Genomic DNA, 25813 nt, shown 5'->3' with positions numbered 1-25813 from the left:
TGCATAACATACTATCACCACCGCTGCCGCGGTTATTGCAGCACACGTGTATGTATGTAAGTAGTTGTATTATGTAAATGAGAGGCCAGACATTGTAATCGATCTACACCACTAGTCTGAACATCCCATGCGCTCAATTACTTCTTCACCGATCGATTGTTTCTGCCTGTCAGGGTTGGCGCGCTGTGATTGGCAGCCCCTGTGGAACGGTTGCTAAGGAAGGAGGAAAACGTGCCGGAAGTGACGTCGTGCGGCCTAGAGAGAGCGCCCGTGCGTGTGTAATAGGCGCCGTATCTCCTGTGTGTGTGTTATCTGGCTGATAGAGGCGCTCGGACGGCGGCAGCATGGTGAAGCTCACGGCCGATCTGATCGAGCAGGCAGCGCAGTACACGAACGCGGTGCGGGACCGGGAGTTGGATCTGCGGGGTGAGTCTTCCCGTGTGTGCGCGGCGGGGTCCCTGGCTGGTTGCACTGTGTGGATCTGCGGCCTGGAGGCCGCAGGGCTCTGGAGCCGGTTAAAAAGTGTATCCATGCTTGTGCATAGGTGACTTAGGGCACCATTTATTAACGATGCATCGCTAAATGGGTCATGTCTTCCTTTCTGTATTCAACAATCAGCGGTAATCTAACATTGTAAGCTTGCGAGCAGGGCCTTCCTACCTATATATCTGTCTGTTGTTACCCAGTTTTGTTCTATTATTGTTTCTAATTGTAAAGCGCAATGGAATATGCTGCGCTGTATAAGAAACTGTTAATAAATAAATTGCTCCTGTTTGTCGCAGCATTGATGGCAATGAGGACCTGGCACTGCCTTTCTGGCTTCAGCGTAGCCTTCCAGACACTATAGGCCCGGGTCCCAGTGTCATGCACATCAGAGGAGCCCATCGCTGGCAGTGTTAGGCTGCCAGCGGACGAGGAGGGCTTTGCTGGACCTCGGCGGAGGGCTAACTATTGATACAAATGAAAATGCCACTAGTATTTGTCACAGTGATACTAAACAAAATGTTGCTGGTATTCACATTCGTTCATAAATGGTGCCCTCAATCAGTACCCAGTCAGTTTGATTTAACAGTTTGTCCTCAAGTCTGAATATCTGTAAAACCTGGCCTTTTAAGTACTGGTTTTGGGAAACTCCTGGTTTAATCTACCTGGGAAATTTCTTGGTAAAATCTAATTATGGTTCTGCCCTGCAGCATGTGCCGTATGTGGCTGGCAGCTGTGGGGCGCAGCCCATTAATACTGCAAGTGGGATAAATGTAACATGTGCTGTACTAATGTCACACTTAAGGGGCCTGTCCATTACATGACTTTTTGAGCGATCCGACCAAAACCAGGAGGTTTTGGTCGCATTGTTCACAAAGTTACGTAATGGATAACTGGCAAGGACCAGCGATGCGCGTGCACGCTGGGTCCTTGCCGACTATCTGCCGAACATGCTGGTTAACCTGACGATGCTCGTTAGGTTCCACATGTTAGCAGATAGGGAGGTCGGTCTCCTGCACTGAATGACGTTCAGCGAACACCGTTCATTGCGGGCACCGCACCCGGTGACCTGAAGGACTGAACGCTAGATGTTCAGTTTTTCAGGTCGCGTAATGGATAGGCCCCTTTATTTGATCAGCTCTGACCCATAAGGAGACCCCAGCAGCCAAACCAATTATTGCTGCTGCCCGGCTGTTGGGAGAGCCAATGGTGTCACTTCTTCCTTGGTTCTTTCTAGTTCTCATTAATTTAATTTTACCCTGAAAAGACTCCTCCTTAATCGCCTCCTGGGGTTATTGTTGTGCAAGAAAGTTATAAAATCTAGGCGCTTCAGTGATTTATGGAGCCAGGGAAGATGGTTATATTGACATCAGCATTAATGACTTTCAAAATACAGAAAAGTAATAAAGTTAAAAAGACAACAATAAAATCTGCAAGGGATTAAAGTTACTTACTTGAGTCTCCCATATCCAAATATTCCGAAATACGGAATAATTTTGGCATGACTGAGATAATGAAACCTTTGATTTTTGATGGTTCAATGTACACAAACTTTGGCTAAGGCACACAATTATTAAAGATATTGTATAAAATTACCTTCAGGCTGTGTATAAGGTGTACATGAAACATAAATTTATTTTCTGTACACATACTTTGCTTGAGCCACAAAATTATTGAAAACATTGTATAAAATTACCTGCAGGCTGTGTGTATAAGGTGTATATAACACACAAATACATTCTGGGTGTATATTGGGGTCCCATTCCCAAGATATTTCATTATGATTTGCAAATATACCAAAATACGGAATATTCCGTTATCCAAAATACCCCTGGTCCCAAGAATTTTGGGTTTGAGAGACTCAACCTGTATAAGGATAGAGATAATAGAGTGGCCATTGGGCCTCTGACCTTTCCACTCTTCTAATCTTTGTGGGTATAGAAATAAAGTGTGTTGAGCAGTAGATGTTTGTGGATGATAATACAAAATGAAGTTACTTTATAAAGTAATGAGACTTCCATATCCGTATCCCTCTGCAGCTGTGCCTTGCATGTAACAAGTTGCTGGCATTTCTATTGTTAGGCCCACAGTGTAGGGAAATCACTATTGTAGAACTATTACATATTTACTGTACATGATTATGGGGATCATGTGCTGTTTGTCTCCCTAGTGGTGCTTCCTGAATACACTGGATGACTTTGCTCTAGATAGACTACATGATTTCTATTCACTGTTTGTTGGTGTGTAGAGTTTGAATATTACAAGTGAGCCAAATTTAAGAGTTTTCCATTGCTAACAATGCTCTCATATGGGATATTAAGGTGCCTAGACACATTTATTTTATTATTTATTTTTTAACAGTTTTTTTTATATAGCGCAGCATATTCTGTTACGCTTTACAGTTGTAAGCATTAATAAAACAAAACTGGGTAGTAACAGACAGATATATAGGTAGAAAGCTCACGATCAGCTGATGTGTACGGTTTCCCTTGAAAATCTCCCCGGCAGCTCTACACACAATTTGGTGTCCAATCTTCATACGATCTCTCCTGCATCCAGACTTTTTACAGTTCATAGCGTCCTAGATTGTCAGATCTGCCCTACAGCACGGCAGATCTGACGATGCGATGTGCGACCAGGGGACGCGCGTCATGATCATGAGTGGGGACTCACAATTTGGGCATATTTTACATTATTTGTCGTCGTGATTCATCGAAATCGGCCAAATCGTATAAAATATCGCTGTGTAGGCATCTTGAAGGCAGCATGATCCTGGAGGAAAATCTACATTCATATAATGTCTGGTCTTCCTTTCACAAGCCTCTGCCTTTTTACATCTATCCACAGTGCTGCTGTTATCTCATATTCTGTCTAGTCACTCTAATTCAACCTCTCCTTCTCTGGCATTCTTTTCCCTGCAGAATCCAATTTAAGCTCCTCAGAACTCAGTTGCTCCTACATCTCCGACCTCCTCTCAGTCCATGCTCCTTCTTCCCCTCTACACTCATCTGCCTGTGCCCTCCCTCAGTGCTCATTACCTTCTCCCACATGCAATACTTCTATTTTGCTGTTGTCCTACTCTGGAACTTTGTCGCCCACTCTATCAGACTGTTTACCATCCTGCGTTGTTTCAAGCATACCCTAAAAACGCACGTGTTCCTTACAGCCAACCAATTCTCTTCACTCACATTTTCTGTTGTCCCTCTTTACTTCCTACTATGTGCCACCCCCATAGACTGTAAGGTCCCTCAAGTAGGGCCCTCCACCCATTTGGTTCTCACCCTGTACTATCATTAACTCCAGTGTGCTCCTGCTCAGTCAGTGACTGTAATCTTTTCTGTGGGTCATTAAGTGTTACTGTTAAAAACTGTCAATCAGTTGTTTAATTATCTCAAGGTTTGATTTAATTTTTTTCCTTTTACGGTGTGTTTGAACCTTTTTTTTAATTGTGTGTATTGTAATTTTCCCTTTTTCGGCTCTCTGGACACTTGGGTGCGCCATGTAAAAGACGATCATCATGCATTGTTTTTTTCCATAGGCTACAAAATCCCAGTTATTGAGAATCTTGGGGCCACATTGGACCAGTTTGATACAATTGATTTCTCGGACAATGAAATCAGGAAATTGGATGGTTTTCCTCTCCTGAAGAGACTTAAAACCTTATTACTAAACAATAACAGGATATGGTAAGTTAAGCCCACTGCATTTTGGTTTTAGTCCTTTATTTGTGTAATGTTTAGTCTTAGTTGCGGACATTGTCTGTAAGTAATCATACTAAACTGTGGTCTTAGGATTGTTAGTAGTGTGTTTGTTTTTGTTTGTTTTTTTCTAGTTCTTACTTTTTTGTGTGTGCTCCCCCTTCTCTAAGAGGCAGTTTCAGTTATCTGCAGGTTGTCGCACGTTCTCTTTTCACAGCTAATATAGCCACAGCTATTCAATTACTGACTCATTAGCAGAAAGCTTTGCTTGAGTAGCTACAGAACCTGGGATGAGAGACTGCAACACAACAGCGAGTAAATGAATCTGGCCCTCAGTATCCTAAATTGTATTTTGTGTGGGCTCATAATGATGGCTCATTCCAATCAAAATCGAATTCCTATTTGGTTCTTGCTGTATTTCTTGTCATTGATCGATCAACTATTGATTCCCTTCTGGTCTGTTAGATTGGTTTGCTCTACTAATCTGGATCTATTAATTTTCAAATAGGTCTTACTCCCATACTTTTTGTTCACAGGAGAGTGAGTGTGGTAGATTAAGTCAGGGACTTTCTTAATGTGGTCTCTGGCCTCACTGCCAGGGAAAAAACTGGTCACCTTGGTTTAGCTCGATTTAGTAAGATTTTACCATTTTGCCTCGGCATATATTTTAACATGCATATTTCTACTTCAGGGTCCATAGGGTATCCACAGGATACCTTGGGTATAGGTGATGACGTCAGTCTTCAGGCACCACAGAGTTAAAGTTTTCAGCCTCCCAAGATGCATCTGGGTCCCTCTCCTATACCCCGCCCCCGGGCCAAGGCATCTCAGTTTCGTCGGTGCCTGGCCGGAGTCGGAGGCACTGTGCAGAGGGGGGCTGTGAAGAGCCCCTGAAGTTTCTTTTAAAGGCAGCGCTGGCTGCACATCTGGGAGTACAGCATGGACAGTCAGTACTGACGTCCATGCCGTCTCCCCTACACCCCGCCGGTACTGATCCGGGGATGCTGGTAGACATCTGGGGTCACGGCTAGCGGTGTCCCCAGATGTTTTGGACCATGGCCGGATCCAAGGGGATAGCAGGTAAGCAGGTGGGTCCCCGCTGGTCACATGGTCCTGAGTCCCCAGGCAGGGGGGCTCCCTGGGGACTGGCTGCAGCGTGGGGCCAGGCGACCAACCTGCGCTTCCACTACCCCCTGGGACAGCGGGCCGCTGCTGAGCGGCATGCGCTGCGGCGTCCCAGGGGTTAAATGCATGCCAGGGGAGCGCGCTTTCCCTGTCTCACAGCCGGCGCCTCCCCTGCTGCACACAGCCTCTCTGCTCTGCCTGATTGGCCACAGTGTGTCAGCTGTCCTCCCCAGGCCGGCCTCCTTCATCTTCTGCTCCTCGGTGGCCATCTTTAAAGCATGGTGAACGCTGCTGGAAGCCTGTGAGCGGTGGCATTGCGGTCTGCGGTCTGGGTCCCCCAGCATACCTCTCCTCTGTTTGTTACAGGTCAGTGTATGCAGCGCTGAGTCCTACCAGCCTGAGGGTCTGAGTAGTTGAGAACCAGCGCTAATAGTGCAGGGATTTGTTTCTTCTGCATTGTATGTGACTGAACTGCTAGCCTGCTGTCTGTACTTTCACTTTCTACTGTCAGCTTTATTACTGTCCCTGATCTTGCTCTGCTCAAAGCCCTTGCGGTGCGCGGTATGCAGGGTGTTATTCACACTATACCAATACGTATAGGTGTGAGTGTCACATACTTACCATCATGTCTGAGACTGACTTTCCTCTCCAGCTCATGTGTACTAAATGTAAGGTACCAATAGCGGAGGGGGAGGGTAACGCGGAGGGGTTATGTCCCCAGTGCCTGGCACTGTCACGGCCGATTATGGTCACAGTCCCGGTACAGGAACCTCCCTGGGCTTGTTTCGCTAAGGCGCTTACAACCCTTGTGGGCCACCTGCGTTTACCCAGACGGGTTTGTCCCAGCAGTCAGTGGTGTCGTCACCCATGCAGGAATTCCCGAGACAATTGATGGTACCCCACAGTCTCCCTGTCCCTTCCCAGGTTTCTCCGGAGCCTGCGTGGGTTAATACTCTAACTACATCGGTTCAGCATTTGTCCGATGTTTTACAGGGGGAGTCTGGCCCTCATTCAGAGCCGCTCGCTAGCGGCCGTACGCTCGTTCTGAGCGATGTTCGCACATCTGCGCATGCGTACGGTTTTTAGTACGCATGCGCGAACCAGTCAGTGCGGCCGAAAATCGTTTGAACGCTATATAGCGAGTGCCTGCTATTTTGAGTGACAGAATGAGGCATATGTGGGTGGTAACAGGGGAAGGTGTTTGAAAACGGGGGAGTGGAATTCGAACGCAGGCGTGCTTAAAGGTCAAAACGGGCGTTTTAAGGGAGTGCATAATTAATACAGCAGCGTCATTGACCACGTCACTTGGTTTTTTTTTAACTCAGAACTGCTCGCAAAATAGCGGTTGAAAAAACCAACCACAAGAATAGCGAGTAGTTCATACGCTGTACGATGTACTCGATTAATCTAATAAATAGCGGACATGACGTATGGTGCGAGCGGCCAGGGGGCGTTTTTATCAAATAAACGAGCGTATGTTTTGCTCGCTCGTTCAGACTTAGAGGTGTGAACAGACTGCAATTTGCAAATGGATCATTTGAATAGCCACCCCTTGTTTTTGAACGAACGACCGCAAATAGCGAACGGCTCTGAATCAGGGCCTCTGTGTTGCGGCCTCATAACGGCCGGTGGCGTCTTTATCTGCTCCTTATGGGGATGACGATGAGACGTCAGATCATGGGGAGATTCTAGATCTATCTGACCAAGAACCTCTCCGTACCAAAGAGCCGGACGCTAAGTCCAAGGTGTATATCCCTGGTCTTATTCGAGCGGTCCGCTCGGCTTTAGTTATTGAGGATATTGATCCTTTGGTGGCCACATTCATATATGCCTTTTTAAGGATATTAAGGGTGAGGCTACGGTGTTCCCTCTTTCTGATCAATTAGTGGATCATTTAGAGGAGGCGTGGAAAAATCCAGGTAAACTGTTTCAGCCCCAGAGACGCTTAGCCGTGGCTTATCCGTTTGCGGTCAATTATTTTTCTAAGCGGGAATCCCCTACGCAAGTGGATTCACATGTCACACGCCTAGTCAAAGGTGCCACGTTGCCTATGCCTTCGATGTCATCCTTGAAGGATGTCACTGACCGCAAGGTGGAGATCTGCCTCAAATCCGTTTATTCCCTTGCAGGGAAGCATCCAGACCGGCTCTGGCCGTGTGTTGGGTAGCCAGAGCTATGGAGCGCTGGGCGGATAATTTGGAGGCGTCTTTGGACTCTGACTGTTCGGCTGAACAGACCGAGTTGGTGGGCAATCTCCGAGACTCGGCCACTTACATTAATGAAGCGGTCTTAGATATTTGTATGCCCACCTCTAGGATCTCCTCTGCAGCCGTGGCTGCTCGTCGCACCTTATGGTTGCGTTCTTGGAAAGCGGACGCGGATTCCAAAAAGGGATTAGAAGGTCTGGACAGGTACTATTTGGTCCAGATCTGGACAAAATTGTAGTTACGTTGGCAGCAGCAAAATCTGCATGTCTTCCGTCTGCTACGATTCCTTCTAGTGCTGGTGGGTCGTCCTTTCGGCCTCGCAGGGCCCAAGGTAGGCCTAAAGTACAGTCCTTTCCACGGCAGGCTGGGACCAAGAAATTGTCCAAGCCCAAGAAACAGGTCTGGAGTACCAGACGTCCGGCTCCTAGGTCAGATAACAAACCTGCGGCCTGACGGTCCAGGCCTCCTTTTGGGGGACACCGAAGTGGGGGGTGCCTGCTTCAGTTCGCCCGGTGCTGGTCGAGGACTACGACAGACACTTGGGTTCAGGAGGTGGTCTCTCACGGGTATGCCCTCTCCTTTCGGGACAGGCCTTCCGCTAGACCAGAGCAAAGCCTCGGAACTGCGGAAGGTTTCGCACATTATGCTCCAGGCCGGAGTTTCAGTGCATGTTCCAATTTCCCAGAGGGGCCTGGGTTTCTATTCCATTCTATTTTTGGTGCAGAAACGCAATGGGTCTTACCGTTCAATACTAAACCTAAAGGCCCTCAACAAATCCTTGAGGGTGCCTCTGTTTCAGATTGAGACCCTGCGGTCCATTATTCTGGCACTGGAACCTGGGGACTACATGGTGTCATTGGACATCCAGGACGCTTACCTGCATGTCCCTATTCTTTTGCGCCATCAGCAGTTCCTCAGATTGGCAATCTGCAATGAACATTTCCAGTTCCGGGCACTACCTTTTGGCCTGGTGACTGCTCCACGGGTATTCACCAAGGTCATGGCGGCTCTCCTGCGGCCTCAGGGAGTCCGACTGTTGCCTTATCTGGACGACCTCCTGTTGATAGCGGGGTCTCCAGAGCTTCTTTTACACCATCTGGATCTGACTATTGCGATACTGCAACGTCACGGCTGGTTGACAAACTGGCAGTGGTCCACTCTCACCCCGTCTCAGAGGATCCTGCACCTCGGGGCCTTATTGGACTCCAGGCAGCAGTGGATCTTTGTGACGGAGGAAAAGATCCTTGCTTTGTAGTTGAGGGTGCGCAGTTGTCTGCAGTGTCGTCGAGTGTCGATACACTTGGCAAAGAGGTTATTGGGCTCAATGGTGTCGGTATTCGACATGGTGGAGTACGCCCAATTTCACTCCAAACCTCTGCTGCTATTGATCCGGTCCAGATGGAATGGATTGCCTCAGTGTCACAAGTCCCAGACGATGGGGCTCACTTGGGTCCGTCCTCCTCTATACCCCGCCCCGGCCACAGGCACCTCAGTTTTAGTTGGTGCCCGGCCGGAGTCGGGTCACCCTGCGCAGTGGGGCTACATAAGCAGCCCCTAAGCTTTATTCTTTCATTTAAAAAAAAAAAAAAAAGATTTTTTACTGTCTTCAGAGCGGCAGCATCAGACTGTCCATCTGGACGTCTATGCTGCCGCTCCAACAGCCCCGCTGGCGCTGCGACGCCGGTACTGATCCGGGGATCGCAGCGGGACCCCGGAGTCAGTGCTAGCGTGGCTCCGGGACCACCCAAGGACTGCTGCCGGACTGAAGGGGCCAGGTAAGCCGCGTGCAGCGCTGTCAGCGCTGCATGCGGGGAAAATGCAGTCTTCATGCCGCCGGTCTCTGGGGACAGACCGGCGGCGCTAGTAGCAGCGGCAGGCTCCCCCTCTTCAGGCATACCCCGCGTGTCCGCTGGCCCCCGGGGTGTAAGTACCGGCGGGGAACCGGCTTCCCCGGGGGTTTAGTACTAGCAGGGGAGGCAGCCTTCCCTGCTTCAGCGCTCCTCCCCTCAGCCCAGCGCGCCTTCTCTCATGTGTGCTGGCGTCGCTGGGCTGTTCTCACTCGGCCACTCCTCCTCAGAGCTCTCCGGCGGCCATCTTCCTCAGGCAGCATCGCAGAGCTCCCAGGCAGGCTTCCAGTGGACCAGTCCCCCTGCGTACCTCTCCCCCTGCAAAGGACAGTGTTAGCAGCGCTATAGCCCTCCCAGACACTGAATCTGGGAGGTTGATTGTAGCGGAAGGTGCAGTGAGTATAACTTCTCTGCATGGTATGTGACTTTTGCTAGTGCTGCTGTCTGTGCTTATTTTCTACTTACTGTCAGCTTTTTACCTATCCCTTTCCTTCTCCTACGGCCCGCAGGTGCGTGGGGGAGGGGTGTTCTTTCTGTGTACCTCACTTATATAAATCTACATATTTGTGAGGTCCGTCGCATACTGCGGTGTGCTCCTCAGTACCATATTGTGGGCTCTTTGGGTTGCATACTTGGGAGTGCGTGGGTGTTATACGCCTTACCTCGTTTCGGTGAGACACTTTTTTTGCAAAAAAAGTTTGTGTCATGTCTGATGAGGGGAATGAGCGCTCCGAGGCTCCTGTGTTGTTTTCCTGCCGCCGCTGTTCGGCAGGGGTTGACGGGGCAGATTTGTCTCCGGACGGTCTGTGCGGGCGGTGCCAGTTGGTACCTGGACCCTCTAAACCCCCGGTGGCGCAGGATCCTCCGTGGGCAATGTTTACGCAAGTGCTGGCGTCAATCGCGGACCGACTTGCGGTCCCGACTGTGGCCCCTTCTAGGGCGTTGCCCCAGCCTACCATGCCCCGTTCCCCGGGTGTGACTCGTCTGGTGCAGTCTCCTCCCGGGTCTCAGACTGTGGGTCCTTATGCGGGTTTGCCGGTATACGTGCAAACCCCCACGGTGCCGCAGCAGTCGATGGTACCTTTTCAGGGGTATCCTCAGGCAGTACCCCCGCCTTGGGTGGACGTCCTCTCCAGCTCTGTTCAGAGTCTGGCGGCTTCGTCATCGGCTTTTCAACATATGTTGCACAGTGATTTGCCCCCACGGGCGTCCAAGCGTTCCGTTCCGGCTTCACTGGCGGCTCAGTTCACGGACACGGACGTGTCTTCGGATGACGGGGAGATCCATGAAGACTCTGACTCGGATGCCGGGGCCCAGGAGATGGAGGCTAAGTCTTCCATTAATGTGCCGGCATTGGTTAGAGCGGTGCGGGCCATCCTTCACATTGAGGAGGATGTGCCCGCCCCCAGGTCAAAATACCCAAATTTTAAAAAGGCCAAGGTAGCTTCGACGGTTTTTCCCCTGTCCGATCAATTGACGGATCATATGGCAGGGGCCTGGCAGTTGCCCAGCAAGAGGTTCCAACCGCAGAAGCGGTTGGCTTCGAACTATCCGTTTCCGGAGGCTCATTGCAGGAAGTGGGAAACTCCTCCAGCGGTGGATTCCCACGTTACCCGCTTAATTAAAAGCGCTACGCTGCCTTTGCCGTCGATCTCCTCCCTGAAGGATCCCACGGACAGGAAGGTGGAGACTTGTTTGAAGTCTATCTACTCTCTCTCGGGGGCGGTGGCCCGTCCGTCCATGGCCATCTCTTGGGTGGCTAAGGCCATCGAGAGCTGGGCCAATGCTTTGGAGGATACCTTTCCGGAAGATGCTCCGGAGATCCAGAGAGCGTTGATAGGTCAAATGAGGGATGCGGCTTCCTACATTGGGGAAGCATCGTTAGACGCAAACCTGCTAACCTCTCGGGTGTCGGCTGCAGCTGTGTCGGCGCGTCGGTCCTTGTGGCTGAGGTCTTGGAGAGCTGACGCTGACTCCAAAAAGGGACTGGAGGCCTTACCTTTTAATGGGTAGTTGCTTTTTGGTCCAGACTTGGACAAAATTGTGGACACTCTGGCTAAGTCTAAATCAGCCTTCCTCCCTTCGGCTTCTGCTCCTACCAAGGTACGGAGCTCTGCTTTTCGGTCCTTTCGGGTTCAGGGCAAGGCAAAAGGTCAGTCCTTCCCGAGGCAGTCGACGACCAAGGCCGCTTCTAAGCCCAAGAAGCAGCCCTGGAGTGCCAGGCGCCCTTCTTCCAAGCAGGAAGATAAACCTTCTGCCTGATGGGACGGGCCTCCCTCTGGGGGACCCCAGAGTGGGAGGCCGACTTCTATTTGCCCAGTGCTGGCACAATACCACCACGGATGCCTGGGTTCGAGAAGTGGTCTCCCAGGGGTACGTCCTGTCTTTTCGGCACAGGCCGCCCCACCAGTTTTTCTGCACGAGTCCTTCTCAGGATACGACCGTCTTTACAGATTCAGGAAGCTATAGAGTCCTTGCTGACAGCAGGGGTCATTGTTCCCGTTCCTCAATTACAACGAGGGACGGGGTTCTATTCTTCTCTGTTTCTGGTGCGGAAACCCAATGGTTCTCATCGCCCTATCCTCAACTTGAAGTCTCTGAACAAATTCCTCAGAGTTCCCAAGTTCAGGATGGAAACGTTACGTTCCATCATTCTGGCGATGGAACCGGGGGATTACATGGTGTCCCTGGATATCCAGGACGCCTACCTCCATGTTCCGATAGCACCTTCGCACCAGCGGTATCTGAGGTTCGCTATCCTTCAACACCATTACCAGTTCCGGGCGCTACCCTTTGGTCTCTCCACGGCACCGAGGGTGTTCACGAAGATTATGGCGGTCATGGCCGCACATCTTCGGAACCAGAATGTACGGCTGCTGCCGTATCTGGACGACCTCCTGTTGCTGGCGAGTTCCCCGGAGGTGCTGCTTCATCATCTCCACTTGACGGTCGCTTGCCTGCAAGCGCACGGGTGGCTGATAAATTGGAAAAAGTCCTCCCTGATTCCATCTCAGCGGATGGTTCATTTGGGAGCCCTGCTGGATTCTCGGCAGCAAAGGATCTTCCTGACCCCGGAGAAGGTCTCCTCCATGCAGCTGAGGATACACAGTTGCCTGAGCAGTTGCCGCCTGTCGGTCCATTCGGCTATGAGGGTTTTGGGCTCCATGGTGTCAACATTCGACATGGTGGAATTTGCCCAGTTCCATACCCGGCCTCTGCAGGGGCTGATTCTATCGGAATGGAACGGGTTACCTCACCAGATCCGCTCTCAGTTGCTGGTGTTGTCCCCGGAAGTTCGGCAGTCTTTGGCTTGGTGGCTTCAGACAGCTCATCTGGTCGAGGGGCGTCCCTTTTGGATCCCGGACTGGGTCCTGCTCACGACGGATGCCAGTCTTCGGGGTTGGGGGGCAGTGACCGGCTCGTTGTCACTTCAGGGTCGTTGGTCTGCGGAAGAAGCTCTTCTTCCCATCAACATTCTGGAACTGCGGGCGGTTTATCGGGCCCTGCAGTCGTCCGGTCCCGCTCTTTACGGACGGGCGGTTCAGGTGCAGTCCGACAACGCCACGACAGTGGCGTATATCAACCACCAAGGAGGAACTCTAAGTCGGGCAGCAATGTCGGAGGTGTCTCGCATCCTTGCTTGGGCGGAGTGTCACATTCCAGCGATCTCGGCAGTCTTCATTCCCGGAGTCCTCAATTGGGAGACGGACTTCCTCAGCCGTCACGACGTGCATCCCGGGGAATGGTCGCTTCACCCAGAGGTGTTTCAGCTACTCGTGGACAGGTGGGGGCTGCCGGAGCTGGACTTGATGGCCTCCCGTCACAATCACAAGTTGCCAGTTTACGGGTCAAGGACAAGAGACGCAGGCGCCAGTCTGGTAGACGCGCTGTCGGTGAAATGGACGTTTCACCTGGCGTATCTGTTTCCTCCGATATCCTTACTTCCTCGGGTTCTGCGGAAATTCAAGCAGGACGGCGGCACGCTCGTGCTGGTTGCTCCGGCGTGGCCCAGACGTCCTTGGTACTCCGATCTGAGGTGTCTCTCCATCGACGCTCCGTACCTTCTTCCTCAGCGTCGGGACCTGTTGTCTCAAGGGCCTTGCCTTTACCCGGATCTGGGTCGGCTGTCTTTGACGGCGTGGCTCTTGAGACAGCCGTCTTGAGGTCTAGGGGTTTCTCCAGTTCAGTCATTGGTACCATGCTTAGGGCACGCAAGCCTGCCTCCGCACGGATTTACCACAGGGTGTGGCGCACTTACTTTCAGTGGTGTGAATCCAGAAACTATGATCCTCAGGTGTTCCGGGTTTCCAGAATCTTGGAATTCCTTCAATCCGGTTTGGACCTCGGCTCACGCCTGGCCTCTCTGAAGGTTCATGTGTCTGCATTGTCAGTGTGGTTTCAGCGTCGGATTGCTAAACTACCGGATGTTCACACCTTTTTCCAGGGTGTTCTCAGGATACAGCCTCCCTTTGTGGCTCCTTGGGACTTGGCGGTGGTGCTACGGGTCTTGCAGGGTCATCCTTTTGAGCCTCTTGAGGTGGTGGACCTCAAGTGGCTGACGTTCAAGACAGTTTTTCTCCTAGCAATTGCTTCTGCCAGGAGGGTGTCAGAGTTGGGGGCGCTTTCCTGTCGCCCTCCTTTTCTGATTTTTCATCAGGACAGAGCGGTGCTCCGCACTCGTCCTGCGTTTTTGCCCAAAGTGGTCTCGAAGTTCCACATTAATCAGGAACTTGTTGTGCCAGCTTTTCAGTCGCCTGATCTTTCAGCTGGTGAGGCTTCCTTAGATGTAGTCCGGGCACTTAGAATCTATGTGGATCGGACTGCTTCGGTTAGGAAGTCGGATTCTTTGTTTGTCCTCTTCGGTTTTCACAAGAGGGGTTGGCCTGCCAACAAGCAAACGTTAGCCCGTTGGCTTCGTTCCGTTATTTGTGAGGCTTATGCACAGGAGGGTTTACCTGTGCCAGCCTCTGTTAAGGCTCATTCCACTCGTTCTGTGGGTCCCTCTTGGGCTGCTAGACGTGGCGCCTCCGCTGTTCAGCTGTGTAAGGCGGCCACTTGGTCTTCAATTCAAACGTTTTTGAGGTTCTATGCGTTTGACACCTTCGCCTCTCAGGATGCATCCTTCGGGCGCCGGGTACTCCTTTCAGCACAGGAGCGTCCCCGCCCTTAGTTGAACTGCTTTGGGACATCCCCAAGGTCAACCCTGTGGACCCCCTATGGACCCTGAAGTAGAAAACAAGAGATATGGTAAGAACTTACCTTTGTTATCTCTGTTTCTACGAAGTCCATAGGGTCCACAGGGCGCCCGCCCTGACGCACCTGGCTTCAAATGGGCTGTGTGGCTGGTCACCGGTTTTCCGTCTCCCATTTCTGTGAGTATGGTTTCTTGTGTGTTCCAGTCTTCCTTCTCTCTGTTTAGTCTCCTCCTCCGGCCTTAGCTGCTTACCAACTGAGGTGCCTGTGGCCGGGGCGGGGTATAGAGGAGGACGGACCCAAGTGCATCCTGGGAGCAGCAAAGCTTTAACTGCGTGGTGCCCATGGATCCAGATCCAGCTATACCCCAAGGTCAACCCTGTGGACCCTATGGACTTCGTAGAAACAGAGATAACAAAGGTAAGTTCTTACCATATCTCTTGTTATTTGCAGTGTTGACCCTTAGTGTCTACCATAGTAACATCTGACAAAAAGGTCTAAAAACACTGAAACAGCAATCTTTGTGAAATCTATACTTGTTGTTCTCAAAACTTTTGGCCATGGCTGTAGATGAAAGTATAGTAGGGAGAAGCAGAAGAGGGTAGAGGGCCCTGCTCGTAAGAGCTTACATTCTAAAAGGGAAGGGCAGACAAACCGGTGTGACACAGATGGGGCAGACGGGGAGGAAGGCACATGCAGCAAGTTAGTATGAGAGCTGGAAGGCTTTAATGAAGTAGTGGGTCTTGAGAGCCCGTTTGAATGATTATAGAGAGGGAAAGAGTTCCAAAGGAGGGGAGCAGCACGGGCAAAATCTTGGAGGCGGGAGAGGGAGGAAGTAAGTTGGCATGGAAGGCGGTGTGCATTAGTTGAACGAGTATGAGAGAGAGTTAGATATCTATCTACGGCTCTTTAATAGGCAGATGCTTACATGTGTAAGCATATAAAGGTTTTTTTTTTTGTTTTTTTTTAATCCATACAGATACCACGTTTCACAAGAAACTCTTATGAATAAAAATAAACACGTAAGTTGGTGGTGGGGTTTCAGAACTATTCTACTAGCTGCACCTGCAAAAACAGTGTATACCTGGGGGAAGCAGGCTGCTATTGCTATACACAGTTTTACAGGTGCAGCCAGCAGAATAGTTCTGAAACTTCACCACCACCAACTAAAGTGTTTCTTTTTCTTCATATGAGTTTCTTGTGAAACGTGGTATCTGTATGGATTACACAAAAAAACCTTTTATATTCTTACAACAGCTGTTCACATGTAAGCTAAGTGTGAGCATCTGTCATCATGCATGTATATTTCCAGCGAGGTGGAGTGTAATTTGGGTTGGGTACAGAATGCCGGTACTCTGGTTTCCGGCGGTTAGGATACTGAAACTTGTCGGTCGGTTTCCTAACCATCCCTCCTCGGTGCCTTAACCCCCACCTTGTGTCTAAACCTAACCTCCCTGCACCCTAAACTTAACCTTCCCTCCCCGGTGCCTTCAACACAAGGTGCGAATGAGGATGAAATACTGGACACACAAATTATAGACCATTATTCTTGGAACAAGATTGGTGGAAGAAAATGTTACCTTATTGTTTGATTTCCAGTATTGTGCAAGATTTGGTGACGTGTGTTGGTAATTTCATCCCGCCTTTCTAGTAGTGCTAAGGCTTGGTTTGTCTTTCAGTTGTGTAATGTTTGCTATACCCTCTGTTTCAGAGAGCGAATGACATCTAGGGTTCTAGCCAGCAACCTGCCTGGTTTGTTGCCCCATGGGTAGAAGTGATTACATTAATTACAGTACGACAACAGCACTAAGAAGTTTAGTCCGGCCTGACTTGGCAGCCACCAGCTTAGCATATTGGGTCTGGGATACAGAGGATTTGAAGGCATTTTCCAAGTCTTGAATATTGTGGAGGACAGTAATACTCTGCTGGTCTGTTTGTATGCATTTGCCCCGATGGCACATTTATGTGCCTCCTAAATTGAGACATTAAGCCGGGTACACACCAGACGATGCGTGTACCCAGCGACTGCAGATACGACTGGCCGATATATTGGGCGGTCCGTACGCACTGCACAATCCTTGTTAATTATCCCCCTATATATCGTTCCCCCGCCGAATCCAGAAGCATAGTGTCGTTCCTGGAAGCGTCAGATTGGCCTGCACTGCAGGCAGATCTGAAGACACGACGAGCAATAGTGCGTACACACCTGACGATGTGTTCGATTTGTCCTGATTTGCCTGAAAACTACAAATCGCCCACTATATAGTCTAGTGTGTACCCAGCTTTAGACACCCAACTGGTCATTGCAATTGCTAGAATTCAGTTAGCTTGTGTACTTTTGTAGGATAAGCCTCAATAACCATTCAATTAGCCTAGTTGCAGTCATATGGCTTCTGGAGTTTTAATGTTGATTTCTGCTCCCGACCTTAATATGTGCGACCAGATATCAGTGATGGTGCCTCTACTGTATTTTCCGGTTAAAATGCAGCTTTTATCACACAGGGCTTTTATGAAGCCTCGCAAGTGAACCATATACCCTTCCTTAGTTTTAGATCCAATTCTATCTGTACAAGGTTGTCTACGTGGTCCTTTTGTGTTGGTGACATTGCGGGTAGACGTGGAATTATATAGATTTTTACTATTTTTTCCTTTTTTTTGTTTAAGCACACCTATAGTGGAACCGTATCCAGGTCTGCCTTGGACCTTGGCATTATAAGATCTATTGAAATTGTGTAAAGGCTGATCGGACCGATAATTGTACAGTGTATGCCTGTGACCGTGCCGCAATTATCACTGTCTGGCCTGAGATCTTTTACCATGCCTGAAAGATGCGATTAATTACTGCTCTGATCTGACCGCAGATATACTCCCAACCAGACATTATCTCCGTGTATGGCATGTCAGATAATTTGTCTGCATTTTATCTGAGGGTGTATGGCCAGCATACTTTCCCAGTGATGTTACCTGGTTTCAATAATATCCCAACACAAAAGTTTGATCATATTGGGGACATGGTGATCAGTATGAGCTCTGTATATTTCTGATAATGTGACTGATGGACATATTAAGCTGCTTCTGTGCACACTGAAGGAAGAAAGCATCTGCCCATTGTATATCAACAGCTTATTGCACTGATGTTCAGTGCAACATAATGTGGATTTACTAAATGACTGCTTACAAGGGAGCTAAACGCTTGCATGGAAATTAATATCTTTGTTTCAGCTTCTGCACTATAGTATGGTGTCGTTTTCTCCAATCTTTCTATTTATGTAGATGTACCCAATGGTTTGGGCATGAGGGATCACTGTAGTTATCTACGTCTGTCTTCCTGATGGGCTTGTTTCTTCTCATTCTAGCCGTGTCGGGGAAGGTCTTGAACAGGTTTTGCCTAATTTAACTGAACTGATTCTCACAAACAACAATATTATGGAACTGGTGAGATTCTCTTTCCCTTCCTGTGTTTGTCTGTTTTAATGTTGCTGTATCAGTGCATTTCTTTTTGTTTGGCCTCTAACAACTGTGCTGATTTGTTTTTAATTTTTATAGGGCGATTTGGATAATTTGTCAACACTTAAAAATCTCACCTATCTCTGGTAAGTAACGTATACTGTACAAACCTTGTACTGTGTGATACGGTATGTTGTAGACATTCTGTAGGGAATGACACTCTTCACTATGTTATTGCCGAAGTTGGATTGCAGTAAAGGTGCGTACACATTGGGCTATCAGGAAAGACAGTACGATTACGACATTGTAATCATACAGTCGTTCCTGATCACCTGTAGTGTCTGCACTGAACGATCAGTCGTTCAGTGCAGGCACAGTCCATCATTCCTGAACATGGTCAATCTGTCGTTATTGGCAGATTGTGCTGCATGTTCAGGCGATGGACAATGTCGGAAACGACCAGCGGGAACGCGCTTCGCTGGTCGTTTCTGACATAAAGTGCATGATTTGTGCACAATTACTGAGCGATTGCACGATTACGATGTTGTAAACGTGCAATCGCTCAGTAATATCGCCCAGTGTGTACGCACCTTAAGAGTGAATATCATACATGTTGCAGTATTCTTGTAGCTTTGTTGGCCAAAGATCACAGCACTAGGGGTAACAATTTGTGGTGATCCTATACAGGTGACTTTGGAGTAGCAGATGACTGGTAGTGGTTGCCCATAGGATCTGGCACAAGCCCCATAGAGGTTTATCTGTCAAGAGTGGACAACTTGGACTTATTTTTATATAATTTTATCCAAACTGTAATTTAACTCTGGAAATACCTCCTATAAAAGGCATCAGATGATAAGTAAAGTCAATCCTTAAACAGTACATGGAATATATATATATATATATATATATATATATATATATATATATTTTTATATTTATATTTTAGGGATGTGCAGGCTCGGATAGGTTCGAGTTTGCACGTTGAGTTCGGATTTTTCCCTCCAAAAAAACGGAACTCAGAAAGAGGCAAAACGTCATCTTGCATGGACGAACATCATCATTCTTGGACAAAAGTCCAGGAATGATGATGTTCGTCCATGCAAGATGATGTTTTGCCTCTTTCTGAGTTCCGTTTTTTTGGAGGGAAAAATACGAACTCAACGTGCAAACTCGAACCTATCCGAGCCTGCACATCCCTAGTGTTCCCTCTAGCTCCGGCGGCAGGCAGGGCGCCGGAGCTAGAGAGGGCAATCTTGTGCGCGCGCCCGAAAAGGGGCGTGGTTATAAGACGCGTCCCCTTTTCGTCATACTTGGGGGCGTGCCCGGCGCTTACGTACATGCCGGGCAGCCCCCAAGCGCTGCAGAAAGGGAGAATAGATGCCGGGCGCATGCACCCGGCGTCTATTCTCCGGCGGTGACCGGATCACCGCATGTTTGTCCACCTGCGGGACACTGCGTACCGTGGGTGAGAACGGCTCCCGCAGGCTGTTAGGGCAGGGCACTTTTTGCCCTCCTCCTGGAGGGCAGGGTGCTTTTTGCCCTCCAGAAGGGCAGGGCGCCGCGCCCCGCTAAAACAGCCTAGCGGGAACGCTGAGTGCGATCGCGAAAAATGCCGTTTGGGCGCCCAAGCTGAAATGGTGCGCCGGCAGCTGATCGAGCCCGTCAGGTGCAACAATTGAATAGCTCTGTCGAGTGCAATTATGTGCTTAAATTAAGTATACAAACATTGGTATTAACATCCTAATTTAGATATAATGTATATAGAAAATACTGCTGAAGCAAGAATCATCTGATCACCTATCTGATGGCATCTTGTGCACTTTGCCATTGCAGCTGTAGACTTTCTGAAGCATAGCTTGTGGCAACGTTCTGAGGCTAACTTTTGTTTGTGAATAGTACTAGCAGTGTCTATCCATAGACATTTTTACATTTAATATAAAGTTCTGTCATCTACATGCTTTTATATATGCAAGCAACACTTTTTATAATATCTATTATACTGCAGCTTTATTGCTTATGTCACCCATTTCCTCTTGTTTTTCAGCTTATTAAGAAATCCAGTCATTAACAAGCGGCATTATAGACTGTATGTGGCTTACAAAATACCACAGGTCCGAGTGCTTGACTTCCAGAAGGTCAGACTGGCAGTAAGTAGTGTCACAGGAGTCTGCCTGATCTGCATGAGCACTTCACAATGTTTTACTATTGTTTGGCAATTCGCCATTCTCCATAGAACAAGGTTTTGGCTGATCGGTGTGTATGATGCAGCCTAGCCTTGCCTATACTGCAGGTGGCTCTGATATGCACATTGTGTGTTCTGTGTTGCATTGTGTGTGCACAGCTGAATGTATCTTGGCAGCTCAAACGTCAACATCTTTTCTATTCTAGATGTGAAGCTTTTTGGGTGTTCCCTCATTACGTAGAGGGTTTGTTTCGTGCATAGCAAGAGAGACAGGACTTTTCATGCAGCCTGGCATAGTTATTTTTTATAAACTAGTTTTGGCACTGCCTTGGCTGATAGTCTCTGTATAATCTTGAGGTGGTCCTCCCTTCAGGCCCACACATTTTCATTGTTAGATCGTTGATAACACTGCTGAGCAGTTAATCCCCAGTGTTCCATTTGCTCTTGCTGATTCTTCATTAACTCTGTGTATGGTATCGCTTCAGGAGCGAGAGGAAGCAGCGAGTATGTTCAAGGGCAAGAGGGGTGCACAGCTTGCAAAGGATATTGCCAAGAGATCAAAAACGTAAGATACGAATTTCTCTCTGAAAACCTGAAAGTTTACTTCACAAGCACCTTTTACGTGAATCTGACATACTGTGTAATAATGCCATATTATATCACACTGCTGTCAGCAACCCCTATAATGCCACCTTTGTGTCCTCCATTGACTATATGGAGACAAGAGTCCAGCAATAATGCCCCTATCATTGGAAGGAACTATTTATAGTTCATTATTGTAACATGCGTAACAAAGGTTCTATGCGGACAGATTATTTATAGGATCTCCATAACTCTTTGTAACAAGGTGCTTCTGAAGAAGCTTTCTTTATGTATCAGTTGTTAACAAGGATAAGATACTACACTGGTTTTAAAATCTTTCATTGTGTCAGCTTTGAAAGATGAGAAGTGGATACAGTTTGCGTTGATTAGTGTTTAACTTGGTCCATTATCGCTTATTTCTAGGTTCACACCTGGTGCAGGCTTACCTACAGAAAAGAAGAAGGCTGGCCTCTCGCCCGCTGATGTTGAGGCCATTAAGGTACAGTATGTTCTACAGATGAGGAGTGCAGTATGCAAAGGCCCTCTGACTCCTTTTAGTGATCTGTGAGGTTTACTAAGGACAAATCCATAGGTTGTTGCTCCATTTCATCGTAATCACCTTTTTTATTAAAAAGAAGAAAAGTAGGGAGTATATAGTCTCTTATATACACGTCACTGTGTGGGGGAGCTCATTAAGGAAATAAGGTATCTAGGGTTTTAAAACTGGATTCACTTAAATTACTAATTTAATGTACCTCTTTAGTTTTGGTGTACTTTTTTTCTCAGATTTAAAAATTGATACTTAAGTTTTTCCTTTGGAATACATCATCATTATTGGGATGTTTCAGGACTCAAGCGTGCAGTATTGCAGTAATAACTATGTGATGTGTGCCTTTTGCAGAATGCCATTGCCAATGCTACTACCCTGGCAGAAGTAGAGCGGCTCAAAGGCCTGCTGCAGTCTGGTATGATTCCTGGCAAAGAACAGGCTCCCGGTAAGAGACGTTATATTTGTGTGTATTTATTAATCCTATTAACTACTTCATACCACAGACATGGATAAAATAAAACCCAAACAGAAGTGGGATTGGCGAGGGATAGTACTTCACCGGTTCAAAGACCGTAGTCATTGGCAGTAAATGTAATTGCCGGTATTTATGTATTAATGTAATAGACAGCGCTGTTGAGGTGAAATCATGAATAGTATAATATAAGAAAGTGCCCATAAATTTGAAAGAATAAACAGTATTTATTTGACATTAAATAGGAATCTGACACTTGTGTTGTCTGTTTATTTGTTATTTAGGACCACATTTGTAAATGAGCATGATCATCATAAAAATATACAAATAATATGCAGATCTTAGTAATAAATATGAGAAGTAATATAAAAATTATATATCCACAGCAGAGAAAAAAAATTTTGGTTTTAGGAAATTCCTTTGGATAATTGTACTAGGTTCTTTCAATAACAAATGTAAATTGAATGAACAAATCCACAGTGTAAGTGAATTGAAAACACTGTTATGATTGGTATGTAGGTAGCTCCGTTTAGAGAATAGAGACACAATGTTCCATATAGATGTAGCAGTGGAACCAACAATGTTGCTAAAGTGGTAATGTTATTTCCAGCCTCTAAATAGATAAAAGCTATATAGTATACTTGCCATAGGTGTTCCTTGGGAAGCGATAACCGATCGTCTGTATATAGTGACTTGTGCGGCTGTCGGCATATAGAAGACAGACTGAACCATCAGACTGGAGTGCTGTATGCGTCTCCTATTTACCGTTGCTGTCTCCTTGCAGGGAGAGTATAAGCTGGAGGGGCCGCTATGATTAGCGGAGCTCCCGATCTTAGTCTCCATCCTGTTGCGGGGAGAGCAAGCAATGCCGAAACACTAGCTGTAGGTCTAGTGTCAATAGCCCCTCTGAAGAAATCCCAAATGGGGAATAAACGCGTTAGAGCTCATTGGAGATACTCTACACAGCACCTACTGGTTACTGGAAGCTAACTTTGTGCTATGGCACTATTTACCTTTCCCGCTCAGTAGGAGTTTGGGAGCTCTGCTATCGACACTAGACCTCCAGCTAGTGTTTCGGCATCGCTTGCTCTCCCTGCAACAGAACTGAGACGGAGATCAGGTGTTCTGGTATCCATATCCGGACCCCTCTGGCCAATCCACTCCCCGCAACAGGACGGAGACTAAGGTCGGGAGTACTGCAAATCATAGCAGACCCCTCCAGCTAATACTCTCCCTGTAAGGAGACTGCAACGGTAAATAGGAGACACATACAGCACTCCATTCTGATTGTTCTCTCCGCAGGAAGGCGGAGGTGAAAAGACCTGTCTGTCTTCTATATGCTGACAGCTGCACCTGCACTATATACTGACTATCGGTTATCGCTTCCCAAGGAACACCTGTGGCAAGTATACTATATGGCTTTTATCTATTTTGAGGCTGGAAATAACATTACCACTTGAGCAACATTGTTGGATCCACTGCTACATCTATATGGAACATTGGGCCTGATTCACACCCGCTCGCGAGCGCACAGCGCTCGAAAGCGAGTCGATGGTCCCCGACTGCGCATGCACCGCCTCCGGCATGCGCGAGACACGTACTGCGACGGCAGCTCCATCGCAACGGGTCTCGCTACAAGACTGGGCGGCTGTCGATGTTGATTGACAGCTCGCCCCGTTTTGTAGGCGGGGAGGGGGGGATAGCTGCACAAACGCAGCCATCCCCCCATTTTTGGAAAATATACCAGGGGACACCCTAAAGATGTTTAGACATAGGGGATCACTATGGGTACCCCCATTATTATCTCTTGCAGGAAGTCGGGGTTTGTAATAGCCGCGGCAGGCGCATAAATGCGGCTTGGAAGAAAGTGCTGCAGAAGAGCATTTAGATTTTTTTGGGAAAAATAACTATGCCCATCAGATTTGGGGTACTTGAAAATGGTGTCAGCATATTTTAAAGTTGCTAAAGTGAGTTGAAAAAAACGTGAAAAACCCACCTGCCGCAAGCAGCTGCAATGAAAAAAAACACCTGGGGCATACTTGGGGACCCGCCCCAGAGTAAAGTTCGCTAGTTTTTAACTGTCACCCAATTTATTTAGTTTTTTTTACCCCCAAAATTCAAGTGATTTTTTTTGGGCTGTCCAAGTGTTTTTTGGGGGTTTTTTTTTGACAGTTTATCTTTGGGGGACTATCTGAAGGCTGCACGAGGGGTCCCGCAATGTTAACGCCTGCTATTCATAGGCGATACTTTTCCGCCTATTACATTGCGTTAACTTTCTGCCTAGGCGGAAAGTCTTTCAAATTGAAGACAGAGAAAAACTAAAACAGGCGATAATGACGTCATCAGCGGTAAATTAACGCGAATCCGGACTTAACTCCTCAAATTGAATATGGCCCCAAGTGTTAGGTGCCCTAGTGGGGGGAGTAAGAAGTAGATGAAAGTAAAGTAAGGAGAAGCATAAGAGGGTAGAGGGCCCTGCTCGTAAGATCTTACATTCTAAAAGGGAGAGGAAGATGGGAAGGAATGTACTACGAATATAGCTATAAATTGGCTTACTATAGTTTGAATAGGTCTCTGCATCACATTTGGGTATTGAAGTCATATCTCTGGTGTCTCAGGATGACTGTCTTCACAAAGTGTCTCCATTAACAAGTTCAACCACAGCCATTGTTGGATCCGCTAAAATGATGAGAGATTTAATTTGAGAGATTTTGGACACTGACCTCATGAAATCTTTTCACAATAGTCAGGTGAAACGGGTTGTATGGGGCACGGCTGCTACATTCTGATTGTTTGAAGTCTTGGCAGCTTGTTTAAATGTTGAGGCTGTGTTTTCATGGGGGAGCTCTGACTGGGATACCATACATTGAAGTGTACAAGGATGGGATCTACCCTACATACTTAGAAGCATTATTTTATTCCAGAGGATTACAAACCTGGGTGTCTGCAAACAGAAGTCTTCTTCTATACACCCACTTGAGACGCCTAGATGTTTCAATCATATTCAGAAATCTAGTCTAATACTCGCATTGAACCTTTGTCATTGCCAACATTCCTATGCATCTCACTGTTCCTTCATTTCTTGTGTTTTCCTCCCAGCATTGAATGAATGTGCGTTGGCGTTGCCTAAATAAGGGGCAATCGCCTGCCTGAACCATTATCATTTTTTATGATGTTTATTAAATAAACACATAATTTAGCAATATGCATTAAGTTCTTCTGTTTGCAATCCACAGGGACCGAAGTGTTCATTTCAGAGGAAGCCGATGAGGAAATGGAGGAAGAGATGGTTGTAAATGGGTCCTGAGTGTTTGGGTTTAAAAATGTTTATTTGCAAAACTTTGTTTTTACTGTAAATGTTCTCCTGTAAATTTAATTCCAATAAACAATTTTCTGTATTTTGTCTGATTCCATAACAATTATATGGTGCAGGAATTGTAACCTAATCACACAGATATAGCATGTGTAACCTAATCACACAGATAAAGCATGTGTAACCTAATCACACAGATAAAGCATGTGTAACCTAATCACACAGATAAAGCATGTGTAACCTAATCGCACAGATAAAGCATGTGTAACCTAATCGCACAGATAAAGCATGTGTAACCTAATCGCACAGATATAGCATGTGTAACCTAATCGCACAGATAAAGCATGTGTAACCTAATCGCACAGACATAAAGCATGTGTAACCTAATCACACAGACATAAAGCATGTGTAACCTAATCACACAGACATAAAGCATGTGTAACCTAATCACACAGAGATATAGCATGTGTAACCTAATCACACAGAGATATAGCATGTGTAATTGCAGATTTCCATTCACCTATATTCTATTGTGGTGAACACAAATAGATGGAACAGGCAGGGTATAAAAAACAATTGGCTGCAAGTACTGGTGCATGGATAGGGTCAATGGAACTTACAGGTTCCTCTACGATACATTTTTACATGCAGTTAGTAGCGTTAAACACTGATAAAGGCATATGGGGAATTTGGGTTCTGTTCCTGAGGGTTGGG

General features: G+C 47.5%; 1 protein-coding gene across 1 annotated transcript; it reads left to right on the top strand.

The window, feature by feature from the left end:
• Positions 1-209: 209 nt before the first annotated feature.
• SNRPA1 (small nuclear ribonucleoprotein polypeptide A') lies at positions 210-25184 on the top strand. Its single transcript, XM_088452718.1, has 9 exons — positions 210-426; positions 4022-4169; positions 17910-17988; positions 18100-18146; positions 20045-20147; positions 20668-20747; positions 21188-21263; positions 21666-21759; positions 25023-25184. Exons 1-9 carry the CDS (start codon positions 345-347, stop codon positions 25091-25093), a joined length of 780 nt encoding a protein of 259 aa, XP_088308844.1. The 5' UTR covers positions 210-344; the 3' UTR covers positions 25094-25184.
• The last annotated feature ends 629 nt before the right edge of the window (positions 25185-25813 follow it).

Source organism: Taudactylus pleione, unplaced genomic scaffold (genome assembly GCF_031769625.1).
Source record: "Taudactylus pleione unplaced genomic scaffold, aTauple2 ptg000556l, whole genome shotgun sequence".
In the NCBI taxonomy this organism is placed as follows: domain Eukaryota; kingdom Metazoa; phylum Chordata; class Amphibia; order Anura; family Myobatrachidae; genus Taudactylus; species Taudactylus pleione.
The sequence above is the reverse complement of the archived record's forward strand: the minus strand, read 5'-3'. Positions and strand labels throughout refer to the sequence as shown.

What these genes read in the sequence shown, in the direction of transcription:
- SNRPA1 (XM_088452718.1), top strand. Translation starts at nt 345, where the DNA reads ATGGTGAAGCTCACGGCCGATCTGATCGAGCAGGCAGCGCAGTACACG. An exon ending in CCGGGAGTTGGATCTGCGGG is followed by an intron (nt 427 to 4,021) that starts GTGAGTCTTCCC and finishes TTTTTTCCATAG; the next exon opens with GCTACAAAATCCCAGTTATT. An exon ending in ACAACAATATTATGGAACTG is followed by an intron (nt 17,989 to 18,099) that starts GTGAGATTCTCT and finishes TAATTTTTATAG; the next exon opens with GGCGATTTGGATAATTTGTC.